Below are 13,661 nucleotides of genomic sequence, written 5' to 3'. Positions count from 1 at the left end.
CCCTACAGTTTCCAGCAGTCGTACCTTAGGCTGACCGTCCCCCGGGGCGGCGAGGACAAGACCGTGTGGGTGTGCTGTCTCTGCTCTCCTGGGCCCGCCGGGTGGCTGTGTGTTGGCGACACCTGGTGAGTACACGGAAAACAGAGTTGACAGGCGTGTCCTCCTCACCATGCATTTATTCAGCCTCTGCCACAGGGGTAGGCAGGGGTGCTTACATCAGACACGGGGATGAAGCGTTTCCTTCACAGAGACTGCATGCTAACATGAATGCGGCAATGCTCCTGGCAGAATTTAAATGCATCCCAAACCGAAAAGACCCAGCAACAATGACTACTTTAAAGATCTTCATGACTTCACATCTGTGCATTCCAGGTTGCCCCTAGTAACATGCTTTCACTTGAATAATATTTTAAACCTTAGTTTAAATAGTGATAGTATTATTCCTATTCTAAGCCTCATGATCTCCACTTTAAAGAAGAGAAATATCTAGAGAGGTTGAGAGAAACATCTGCAATTCTACAGCCAGTCAGTGGCAACAACACAGCGGGACCCCGGCCTTCAGTCCCTCTACCAGATCATTCGCAGCCACTAAAGAAATGGCTTCTTGCATGAGACAGCCATGTGGCAGACTCGAGTCCGAACAGGGATAAGGGGAAGAAGCAAAGAGTCTGCACAAATCAGGAGCAAATCCCATCCACGTCATAGTTACTCAGCACTCGCGATGTACCAGGTTCACTGGCAACAGCTTTAACTCTCACAACTACCCTGTGCGTTAAGTACTACTATTGCTCCCATTTGACAGACGAGGAAACCAAGGCAGAGGAGGTTGTGCAACTTGCCCGAGGTCAGGGAACTTGCACTGGCAGGGCCAGGGCTGCCTGAGCTCTCCCTCATGCCGGAGTGTGTGTTGGACCCCCGACACCTCTGCTGCTCAGTCGTAGGAACAGGGGCCCCTTTCGTTCTCCATTCCTCTTGCGTTTCTCACTCGGTCTCTCCATCACTCGCTCTCATAACACTAAATATCCTCTAAGCTCGTGGGATTCCCAAAAGCTGCAAAAAACTAATTTTCATAACAAAAGATAAATGATGTCTCAAGGAAATACACGATATTGCCACAGACAGAAGACCAGGCATTTAATGCACTTAAAAACTCAGTCATCTAGAAGCCAACATGGCCGGAGAAATGGGATCACCAGTCAACAGCAATGGGAACGTTCCTCTGGCACACTTATGGGACTGACCTGTCTCCAGTACAGGTACTGGGACTTGCCATTTTCTTCCACTGTAAAGGAAGGTGCGTCAGTGTTCTTTTCCCAGATATTAATCCCCCCCCCCCCCAAAAAAAACAGGTAAGAAAAAAACCTAATGTTTTAAACCATTGTTGTCATGAGTGTGAATTATTCTGTACCATTGGTCTTTACTTTTTGCTAAAGTTGGGTGGAGCGAGGGCCAGCAGAGGTGAAGAATATGCAGAATTTTTTTAAAAATAAAAGTTTTGGGGGCTGGCCCCATGGCTGAGTGGTTAAGTTCGCGCGCTCCGCTTCGGGGGCCCAGGGTTTCGCTGGTTTGGATCCTGGGCGCAGACGTGGCACCGCTCGTCAGGCCACGCTGAGGTGGCGTCCCACATGCCACAACTAGAAGGACCCGCAACTAAAAATATGCAACTATGTACCCAGGGACTTTGAGTAGAAAAAGGAAAAAATAAAATCTTAAAAAAAAAAATAAAAGCTTTGGAATTCAGTGTGTGTACTTGAGGTGGATAGATGTGTAGGCTCTTCCAGGAGCAGAATCCCCACGAAACCCGCCCCCCATCCCCTCTGGACCAGGATGCAGAATAGCAAACCAGAGGGTGTTCACGGCCACTGTAGATGATGTACACTCCTATGAATTGCACAGTGCGCAACAGCACAACTCTACAAGGTAGGGTTGGGGCGGAGGCCTTTGCTTAAGAGAGGCCATGTGACTGGCTAGAGGTCACGGTTTGTAAATGCCAGACTCAGAATTTGCATCTGAGCCTCACACTAGAGCAGTAATATGGATGTTGTGTCCTTCTGGAAAAATGCTGGAAGGGCTGGCCCGGTGGCGCAGTGGTTAAGTTCACACGTTCTGCTTTGGCGGCCCGGGGTTCGCTGGTTTGGATCCCGGGTGCAGACATGGCACTGCTTGGCAAGCCATGCTGTGGTAGGCGTCCCACGTATAAAGTAGAGGAAGATGGGCATGGATGTTAGCTCAGGGCTAATCTTCCTCAAAAAAAAAAAAAATGCTGGAGAAATTTCTTGTCTTTGTGATTTTCTCTCTCTCAGGTGGAAAAAAAGAAAGGACACGTCTTGGTTTTAACCTCTTATAATATACTATTCTGAACCCTCCCTCAAGGTGTAAAAAAAAAACAGAACCCTCTAACCACCTAACAATTGAACACGGCGAGGTCAGGTTTGCAGAGCCTCACTCTGGCCTGACTGGTCCTGGAACGGCCCTTGGATAGCAGGTTGATTAGCTCTTTCTTGCTGGGGTGGGGCCTGCTATGGACTGAATGTTTGTGTCCCCCCCCCCAAATCCATATGTTGAAGCTCTAATTTCCAGTGTGGTTGTATTTGGAGATGGGGCCTTTAACGATAAATCAAGGATAAACGAAGTCAAGAGGGTGGGACCCTGATCCAACCGGATCACTGTCCTAATAAGAAGAGATAGGGCTCTCTCTCCATCCTCCATCCCTCCAACAGAAAAGGCCAGATGGGCACACAGTGGGCAGGTGGCCCTTTACAAGCCAGGAGGAGGTCCCACCCCAGGAACCGAATGCGCCAGCACCTTGATCTGGGACTTCCAGTCTCCAGAACTGAGAAAATAAATTCTGGTTGTTAAGCCACCCAGTCTATGGGATTCTGTTATGGCACTCTGAGCAGACTAACTCAGGGGCCAAGAGCTCTCGGCTTTCTGCCATGAAAAGACAGAAGAAGGATTGGAGATAATTAGAAGATAAGACGGGCCATTCGGGAAAAGCAGGTCAAAGAAGGCTGTAATTAGTGACGGTCTCCTCCCTACCCCCAGTCCACGGTCTTCGGCTCGGGAAGACTGCACCTGCAGGGATGTTTGTAAATAGGCAGCCGGCCTTCTCGGCTACAACCTCCGGGAAGAGGTCTTACCCAGGGAACTTATTAGAGCCCAGTGTCCAGGAAGTCTAGTGTGGGCAAATGAATAAATGAAATCCTGCAAGCCTTGGCATTCCTCAGAGGGAGGTGACTTCCACTCTCTAGGAAGCATACAGAAGCATCCTCTCTGCAGTACCAGGTCTCAGAGATGTGTGAGAAGGGCAAACCCTAAATGGAGCGGACAACCTCGGCTATTTGGTTTGGAGTCCAAAGAGAAATGCGTTCTTTAAAGAGCATTTTATAAAACGGCAACTGCTCTGCTCTTCAGTTTGGATATATCTGAAGCCATCACTAATACTAATTCAGTATAGTTTAAAACTTTTGGAGCTTCTGTCTAAAAACCCTCTTCTACTAATTTATAAGGTAGGAATTCACACATTCTTAGATTCCACCTGGCTGCCTGTCTTCTAGGGGTGGGACTAGCGCTCCTGGAGAATTCAGGGACAGCGGCACCCCTTCAGTGGAAGTGTGACAGTCCTGTGCCTGTGTGGTGTGGAGTTGTGAGATCCAGCCCCCAGTAGGTGAACGGCAAACACGCACTTTTTTTTTTTAAAGCATTGATAGAGAGTATAGCAACAGAAAGAACATTGTTAGTAGTAAGTCCTTGTGTCTTCTTTCTAGAGTAAAACAAGCCTGGAAAATAGTGCACCCTTCGCTTATCTTTCCTTGTAAACAGGAGTGGCAAGCTTGACAGTTAAAATAGCCTAGAGCGTTGGCTGAAACAGACTACACATCAGACAGATTGGGAATTCTCTGGGGAAAGAACAAACTGGAAGCTCACATAGGATTTCAGTGGGGCACTGGCTAACCCAGCCACTGTATATACTTTCTGTCTAAGCTCTAGTCTAGAACATCCCTGGTAAGCGAGAGATAATGAAATTGGGGACTCTGTGAAAAGTTTGGGGCATTGAGATGAGGACAGACATATAAATACTAGTGACTATAGCAGAGAAGAGTTTTAAAATTTCACTGTTGAAAAAGAAACAGGAGAAGGTATCGTGGCTGGTGTCCTACCGTGTAAGACATCCTGGAACTATGGGGGGACACAGCCAGTAAAACGCCACTCAGAGAGAACTCTCTGTACTTCAGAAAGGAAATGACGGAATTAATAAAACGAAGGGGAAAAAATTCCATTTTGGTTGGCCACAGAGGCGATTTGAAAATAAGTCAGAAGTGGTCTGTTCCATCTACACACCATACCTGTTTTACCCCAGATGAGCCATATGGTGCATGCTCTTGAAAATGCTTCTCAAATCAAAACCAGCAATTAACAGAATTCAGAATAGCAGGTCTGCAATTCTGTAAGTGTAGCTGCCTTTCTAGGTTAAAACTGTTGTCTCAAATGTGAATTGAGCCACTCTGCATCTTTTTATGTCTACCCCAAAAAATAAGTCACCAAAAAAACTGTTACCCTCTGACACCCACCTCAGCAGATCATTGCTCTTGCCAGAAACAAAACTAACACTGTGTGTCTACGCTGCTCTCTACCCAGGTCCCTCACTGCATTCCTGCTCTTTCAGACCGACTAGCAGTTACCATTATCTGATGAAGCAGGCAACTTTCATAATTACTCCAGGTCCATGATATTGTTTAAAAATCGAATTCCGGGAGCATTTTCTAGAAGCCACAAATTGTTGCCAGCAGGATGCTTTTTATTGTTGGCTGTTCCTCTAGGGAATTTAATAAATATTCATTGACAGAGCACAGCATAATTGATTGAGCCACTTTCATTTTTATCAGCTCCACAGGAGGCCTTAGCATTTGCTGGAAACCTCTGGGAGCTGCCAGTGGTGGCAATAAGAGGCTTTTGGGAAGTCTTTGGGGAGAGGGGTGGAGAGGAGAAAATAAGTTACTATCGTTATCATAAGCCACTTTCTGAACCTTATCAGGAGTTATAAACCACCGTGAGCATTTACAGTGTGTAGGTCTATGGATATTCCGTGATAAGCTATAAAAGACCCAATATATTTTTAAATGAACGCTTAGGAATCAAGTTAATCCATGGTGATTTATCAAACAGTAATCATTTAATATATCAAGTCAATTCTTATATACTACTTAAAACTGATTGCATATTTCAGCACTCATTTATTTTCAAATTACCCATCAGCATGCATTATTCAGGTTTTGGAAGAAAAAAAGTGATTTCAGTTTACGTTATTTGAACCTTCAAAATGACATACCCACAAACAATAATTTTAAAGTCAAATTTTATAAAGTTATTCATAATGATCGATGCCATGTACATACAGAGTCTTTTTCTTTTATGTTCAGAGTCTGCGTTCAGCTATTAATTTTATAAAGGCTTTTGGAAACACACAAATGTACACCAACACAAAAAATCTTGATATATTTCCAACAAGCCGTTTATCAACCGCTAAAACTTCCTTCTAATTTTCTAAAATTCCAATCCGAACACCTTTTCACAGAGAAGCTGGGCCAGTCTGGACCAGGTGGCACCTTGTGCAGGAGGTCACAGATATCGCTCAAAAAATAAAGGACTTTGGGCATTCTGATTTTTGTCTTTTTCTTGCGTGTTTCTGCAATCTGCTCTCTAAATTTATGTTTCGTTTTGACCAGGTTTCTGGCTTTTTGTTTTTCTACTTACTGGAATGCCTGTGAAGGTAACTGGAGGAGACTGCCAGGAAATGCTGAAGCTGCTGCCATTGGGGGTGAATTCGGCCGATCCTGGAATGGTCACGGGGGGCGTGGCCTGTAAAAGAGAAAACAAGGGTGTTATGAAAGAATATTTTTCCTCTGAATCTTCAGCTGTCACTGCCAAGGGAGGGCCTCAGAAATGGTCTCAGCTGTATTAATAACTTAGACTAATTATCTAATAGGAGCAGCTGAAACATGGTCAAAGAGAGGAGCTAGAAATAAACTTTCATATATCTAAGCAATCTATCTAAGGTATAAAAGGAGAAAGTTTTTGACTGTTGATTTCAGAAAAGAAATGTGATTATACCTACATATACCTGTTTTAGCACTTGTGAGGTACAATTCCTTACTATCAAATTGGGAAATAAACACTTTTATACAAAGGTGGTGGGTGTGTAAATTGGTACAACCTTTTGGGAGGGTAGTTTGGCAATACATATCAAAATTCCTCGTATTCTGTATATTAGCTATTCCACTTCTAGAATTCATTCTAAGGAAATGGGTACAAGGAGGTTCACTGCAGAACTATGTATTATAAAAGAAAAACTGGAAACACAAATCTCCAAGAACAGGGAAATGAGTGAATAAATCACAATATACCCACAGAGCCATTAAAAATGATGTTGGAGAATACTCACTGGCGTGGGAAAATGTTCATGATATATTAAGTGGAAAAAAACAAAGCATAGTAAAAACAGTTCTACAATACATTTGTTTTTTTTTCCTGAGGAAGATTAGCCCTGAGCTAACATTCATCGCCAATGCTCCTTTTTTTGCTGAGGAAGACTGGCCCTGAGCTAACATGTATGCCCATTTTCCTCTATTTTATATGTGGGGCACCTGTCACAGCATGGCTTGCCAAGCGGTGTGTAGGTCCGCACCCAGGATCTGAACCAGTGAACCCTGGACCGCCGAAGCAGAATGTGCGCACTTAACCGCTGCACCACCGTATTGGCCCCTCCTTTTTTTTTTTTTTTTTTCCTATTGAGTATACATACACACATAGAACCAAGTCTTGAAGCACATACAAAAAATATTAACCAAGGGGCTTTCCTGTCACTGGTACTTGGGATGAATTTTCTTTCTTTGTTTATGTTTTTAATATTTTCCATGCGGAACATTTATGATATCAATAAGCAGAAAAATTCCAGTATTATGAATAGATGGTTTGGGAAGGAACTTCTCCATTGCCTAGTGTGTGCTCCGATACAGATGAGCAAAGGGAGTTAAGTACGCTGACTCACACCCATGATTTCAGACCTGAACGCGACACTGACGAACAAGAGCAAAGGAATGAATTCTTCTTCTTGACCCACGTAACAAGAGTCAGGAATGAGTTCTACTGCATCCACTAATTTAATAATTAGCTCTAATCCATTGCTCTCGAGGTTTAGTCTACTAAGTAAGCGGCCGACTTCTTCCCCCACAAGGTTGCTTCTTCTAATTATAAACAGATTTGCTAGTGACAGAGGTTTCGTAACGGGCGCCACTGGAAGATATTTTGGCAACACATAGCAAGAGCCATAGCTGGTCATGTTATACCCTCTGACTCAATAAGTACTCTTCTGGGAATTCCAGGGGAAAAAAAAGCTACTGGCACAGAGGTGTTCCTAGTAGAGTTATTAATGATGGTGTAAAAACCAGATAGACGAAAAGGTAGATACCCAACAATAAAAGAATGATGAAAACAATCTGGTGTTTCGATTTAATTGAATACTACTCAGTTATATGAAAAGCGTTCATAAAACAAAGGTGGGAGAACAGAATTACAAATATGTTAAGCAGATTTTTTTTCTTAAAGTTGCATAAGGTAGTGGAGAATTATAGGAAAAATGTTTTCGGAAAATTTGAATGGATTGAGATTTTATTAAAACAAATCAACATTTAAAAGAGTTATTAATAATGGCTGGAGGGAGGGACCTTTAGCCCTGACCCGTCCTTGCAGGATTTGTCTCTAAGCCCTTTTCAGATTTTAGAGCAAAGTGGAATTGCCCGGGGAGTCTGTTACAACAGCTTCTGGTCCAGCAGGTCTGGGGGGCTGGGGTGGTTCCAAGACTTTACATTTCTAACAGGTTCCCAGGTGATGCTGACGCTGTTGGTTTGGGGAACATTGACAACCATGCTCCCATCTGAGAGCGTTAGTTACCAGTCCAGAAGGCGGCGCACCAAGTCCCAGACTTGGGGTGTAGGGCGATTCTGTCACTGTGCCAGAGCTTGTCAACACTCACCTTTTCATTTATTTCTTATTTAACAGATACTTATATCACGTGCCAGGCACCCCTATGATGGCTTTACAATATTCCGGATTTTAATCCTCACAACCACCTCTAAGGGGTCGGATCTTCAGTCAGTAAGGGGAGTCCAAGAACCCACAGGGTCCCATCTGTGTGAGATCTTGGCTTTAAAAGAAGAAAACGAGACAGTGAACTCAGCTACTGGGCTGCCATGCCTGATGCTGTTTTCCTGCCGAGTTATCCTTTACTCGCAGCTCAGAACGACTGCTTTTGGTCAGGGGTCAAAGCGATTACTCTCACGGGCCCTCGCAAGTCACCTGGTAAGCGTGGTCGGTGTGCACGAGGTAGAGGGTGGTGGGAGCCGAGCGGCTCAGGGGCGTCATCAGCTTAGTCTCGGTTTTGGCACAAGGAGCTTCTGTTCGGCTTGACTCTGGGATGGGGAAAGTAGGAGGCGAGGCCAGCGACTGGGAGGGCGACACCGGGGCCAGGCTGCTCAGTCCATCTGCCACCGAGTCTGTGTTGAGCTTGATCTCGGTGTAGTAAAAATCCTCTTCACCATCACTGTAGTCGGAGTCCCCCACACGCCTGAGGCAAAAGAGAGCAGAGCAATCCGATGAAACCAACCTGTTTTCTTGCCTCGAAACTGTGCACAGGCTGTTCCCTCTGTCTGAAATGCTTTTCCTCTGTCTCGTCTGCCTTGCAAACTCTCACTTATCCTGCAACACTCAACTGTCCGCTTCCAGGGGAGGCCTTCCTTGACCTCTTAAAGCAATTTATTCAATCAATCAAGTAATCAATCAATCATTCAACAAGAATTTATTGAGACTTTACTACGTCCAGGCACTTTTCTAGGGTCTCTGGAAATCACAGTGAACAAATATCACAGATAGATTCTTGTTCTGTGTCGGTCTCAGCCTGTCAATAACCAATGTTGTGAATGTACTGGCCCTTGTGGGTCTTATTATGACTGCAAGATGCCCTTCAGCAGTAACCATCAGGAAACTTTGAGAAAATAAAGGTTCCTTACTTACAAGACCTGGAAATTACCCGGCACACCTGGGGCCACACAGCAAGGTTGCAGGGAGAGAGAGAGAGAGGGTGCACATGGGCGTGGAGTTCTGCTTTTATTGGGGTTGAGGGTGGGGGCCGAGGGTTTTGCAGACTCACTCTGTATAGGGAATTTAAAACATAAGAGCAGGAATTTAAAGTGTGAGAAGAGAAAAATCAAGTGGCCCAAACGGTCAGTTATGGAAATCGACTGAGATCTTGACAACAAGGGGGCTGCAGCGGGGCAGGACCGGCTCGCTCTCTAGTCCGGCCTCGTGTGTTTACTGCAGAGAGCCCTCCTTGAACCGGATGCCTCAGCAATCAAAGTTCGAGTCAGGCACTTGAATTATAAAAAAGAAAAAAAACAACTCCCAGGGCTTCCAAGACAAGTCTGCACTGATGGAACTTGGAGTCTAGTGGGAGAGGCAGATAAGAAACCCATAAAGACATAGACCCTTCATGTATCAGGCAGTGATAAATCCCAGGAAGAAAAATTAAGCAGCATAAGAGTATCCTTAAGCACGGTAAGTGAGGGGCGACATTATTCTAATGTTCAGAGGAAGCCTCTCTGAGGAGGTGGTGTGAGCAGAGACCTGAATGAGGTGAGGGAGAAACCCAGGCTGGGACCGTGGGACGAGGGCCCAGTGAGCAGCAGCACAAAGCCGTGGGGCGGGCAGGTGGGCTTGGTGTTTTCCAAGAAGGGCAGAGAGGCCAGTGGCCGTCATTCAGGGCACCAGGAGAGAGTGAGCGGAGGGAGGGAGCGAAGGCAGGGGCTGTGCAGCCCACAGGAATGGCTTTGGAGTCTTCCGAATGTGATGGAAGCCACTGGCGGTTCTGAGGGATCCCAGGTACTTTGGGAAAGTATCATTCTGGCTATTGTCTGGAGGATAGAGGACAAGAGGGCAAGAGCCGGAGGCGAGACCAGCGAGGAGGCTGGTCATCGATGGTCCGGATGCGTGTTCACAGCGGCTGCGCAAGAGGGTGTGGTGGAGGTGAAATTTGGGCTGTATTCTGAAGGTTAGGAGTTGGGACTTCACTCCTAAATGTTAGATCCTTTGTGTTCCCTTGGACGTGAGTTCATTTTATTTAATTCACTTTAATCACTTGGTACATGTTTGTATTTTTTTTTTTAACCTCTGTCGCCTCCCTAAGCCTGTGATTCTCTAGGGCTGCGTCTTGTTCATCCTCATGTCACTTCACATAGATCAGTGTATCTGGCATGGAGTGGGTGCCTATTAAATGCTGAATGAGTGAGTGAATGAATGAATGAATGAAGCTGATGGTGATGCAGCATAGGGATGATGAGCATGAATTCCGGAGTCAGATGTCCCGGGTTCAAATCCTGACACCGTCTAGCTGCGTGTGTGATGCTGGCGGCCCACGTGGCCCCATGCCTCAGGTTCTTCACTGATAGAATGGGGGTCATCACAGTGCCTGCCTGTTGTGAGGATGAAGCAAATTAATCGACAGTGTTTAGAGGTGCACCTCCCACAGAAGCAGCACTAACGCTTACGAAATAAAAATAAAGTTGATGCTAGAAGCCCTCGATTTTTACTATCACCAGGAAAAGTATCTTCTCAGTGCTTTCAGAGTTCTTCACCCTAAGACATGGGAAATTGTCCACAGAAACTTTCCACAGAAGGTTCTGAGTAAAATAAAATGAAATAACTGTCCATCACATTAGAAAACAATGATTGGGTTTGTTAATTTCTAGAGACGCGGGGGATATCTAGCCACCCAGCTGTGTGGGACAGCTGAGCAGAGGCCTCTGCAGTCTGCCTTCCACGGGGCACCCCAAATTTCACGGAACAGCCAGCAGCGGCAGATCACTGACTCGGAATCAACGTTTTTCCCGCTTACAATCCCTACATGGAAACTAAGATAAAAATCCGCCCCTTTCTTGGCCTTTCTGTTGGGCCAAATCAGTGGTTTCTCCCAGCCTGGGGCCACCTCCCCTGAGCTCCTAGGCCCAGTGGCTAGGAGGTGTGTCTGCACCATATCAGGTCTGGCCCGCTTGGCTTTCGGACAAGCATCCCGTCAAAGACCCCAGAGAGTGGGACGAGGCTTGCACCTCAGTTCTTTTCCTGTCCCCACTTCCTTTCCAGTGAAGGGCAGGCCCTGTTCCTCCTGGCTGCCAAGAGCTAACAGACACAGGGGCCTGGGGGAAGGGAGTATCCTCTACGGAGATAGATCAGGATCAGCCCCTGCCCCTGGTGCGCAGGAATGAAGTGAGATTAAAGAGAAAAGCAGGGGCCCGCCCGATGGCACAGCAGTTAAGTTCACACATTCCACTTCTCAGCGGCCCAGGGTTCGCTGCTTGGCAATCCATGCTGTGGTAGGCATCCCACATATAAAGTAGAGGAAGATGGGCACGGATGTTAGCTCAGGGCCAGTCTTCCTCAGCAAAAAGAGGAGGATTGGCAGCAGTTAGCTCAGGGCTAATCTTCCTCAAAAAAAAAAAAATGTATTAAAGAGAAAAGCAGTGGGCTGTTTTTCCCCGGCCACGGGGTACACTGCAGCCACAGCAGAAAGATCTATGTTCTTTGGGGTCTGGAAGGTGTCCGCCACCTCCACCAACATTCATGACACACATTCCATCGTCTCAGAGACCCCTAATGGAGCTCCTGGACGAAGGCAAAGGCACTCTCTCTCCCAGTCCATGGAAAGCTCAGGCCCCGGGCTTCACAGAGTTCAGCCTTGCATCCTGCTACCCAGCCCATTGCTGCGCAGTGGCTGGCAGGCAGGGAGTCGGAATTCACCGGGGCAACGTGAGGAGTACAGCGTGAACAGGGACTCCTGCGGAGGCAAACGCGTGGCTGCATTTTGAATGGCACCCACCACGAGAGCACCCCGGGAGCTCAAGGGAAAGTTGTGTGATGCACATGTATCACGGCTTCATGTGCTTCTGCGAGGGGTGGGACAGCATTCAATTTTCCAGGCAGACGGACTTTAAAACAAATGTCCTAGTTCCTGATTATAGCTTCGGGAAGTTCTTTCTAAGCCTTTAAATAACTCTGAGCTATTTATAAGGGGAGTTGTCCTGACGATGAGGTTTGAGGGGAGGTGGGCAGGATTTCCTTGCCTGAAGCTTCAGGAACAAGAATGAGGCAGTCTGCCCAGCGTGGTTCCAGAGTGGGGTTTCTTGGAGGATGAAGGCGGGCCTTGCTGGGTCACACCCACAGCGCTTGGTGCCATGCTCTGGAAGGGTCTGGCTCCGTCTCCAAACATCAGCCCTATGGGTTAGGGAGCCAGATCCTCGCTGTTCTCCACAGTCATGGAAGGCGCCCGCCGGCACAGATGAGCAAAATCACCCCAGCATTGTCATTTTCTTTTTACATCACTTCTTAAGGATGACGCATTTCCTAAACTGATCCCTTGCTGGGCAAAGTGACTGTACTGTTTATTTCTCAACACTCATCTTGTTGGAAGGCCACCTCTGTGTCCAGCATCCGGGGCCGTGGTCATGAGTTCGGACCTGCCTTATGTGCACTCCTTATGCCTTACAGCCTCTCAAGGTCCCTTCTAAGTCCCAGATCTCTGGACGAGAAAGACCCGGAGACTACAGGACAAGACTGCTGAACCACCCCTGTCCCCCTATGTGGTCCCTAATCACTGAGGCTCCCAAAGCTTTGGTTATCTTTTCTTAGAAAGGTTTTTATAGAACACAAAGGAAAGTGTAGATTGTACAAATAAAGGGCTTATTTGAACAGCAGAAAATGATGGAGCCAGGTCATCCGGCATCCTGAGAACAGCAACAGCAGCACTGATCAACACAGTGGTTCTTAAAGCCTTGTTGGGCTGTCCATGCCTTTGAGGCTCAAAGTCACGAATACTCTTCATTGGGAAAAAAACGCACATTAATTTCAAAGACAATTTCAGGGGGTCCTACCCTACGCTGGTGCTTTATATCTTACAAATCACTCTCACATTTTACTTTTGACCCTCACACATGAGCCTGCAGGGCTGATGGTATCAGTAGCCTCACTGGCAGAGGGCCTGGAGGCTCAGCACAGTGACTTGTCTAACATCACTTAGTAAGTAAATTGGGGAGAGTTTACAACGTTCAATCCACGTGCTTTCCACCGCGCCATGTTGGCCCACACTGTCTGCAGTGGCCATCTCCACAGTGATCAGGAAGACCAGGCACACCCAGTCTCCATTCTGGTGCTCAGGACCTTGAAGGCACAGTGTGGTGTGTAATGTCCGAGAGCAGGTGGCCTTGGAATGAACTGATGGGGACGCCACCGAGCTCTGAGGGGAGGGCTGCCTTACCCAAGATGGATGGTCCGGATGTGTTTCTGGATTCCCGCTGCAGTGCCCAGCACCTTGCCACAGTTCTTCCAGAGGCATTTGAACATCACCTTCATGGAATTCTACAAAGGCGAGAGGAGGTTACCTTAGAATGAAAACTAGCCCATCGACATTGTCTTTCTGTCGCCCCACACATTTTTTCCTTCATTAGAAAAGTAAGGGCTTCCCATTTTCTCGACTATAACTCAGCACATTGTTCTAGGAAACCCCCCAGCTGCGGAGGGTCTTGGTCATCTCACGTTCCCCTGCATCCCTCGTGAAACTG

The 13,661-nt window shown here is 46.7% G+C and overlaps 1 protein-coding gene across 1 annotated transcript in view; it reads right to left on the bottom strand.

Annotated features, from left to right (window-relative positions):
* Window positions 1-13,661, bottom strand: part of ZNF704 (zinc finger protein 704) — a 210,981-nt gene that overhangs the window by 13,683 nt on the left and 183,637 nt on the right. The window contains exons 5-8 of the mRNA XM_023648396.2: window positions 13,358-13,458; window positions 8,356-8,623; window positions 5,755-5,859; window positions 25-122 (exon numbers count right to left, since the gene is read on the bottom strand). Coding sequence (XP_023504164.2) covers window positions 25-122; window positions 5,755-5,859; window positions 8,356-8,623; window positions 13,358-13,458 — 572 coding nt within the window. The remainder of the gene's footprint in view (window positions 1-24; window positions 123-5,754; window positions 5,860-8,355; window positions 8,624-13,357; window positions 13,459-13,661) is intronic.

The sequence above is a fragment of the Equus caballus genome, chromosome 9 (genome assembly GCF_041296265.1).
Source record: "Equus caballus isolate H_3958 breed thoroughbred chromosome 9, TB-T2T, whole genome shotgun sequence".
Classification (NCBI taxonomy): domain Eukaryota; kingdom Metazoa; phylum Chordata; class Mammalia; order Perissodactyla; family Equidae; genus Equus; species Equus caballus.
Note: the sequence above shows the minus strand (reverse complement) of the source record. Positions and strands in the feature narration are given on the sequence as shown.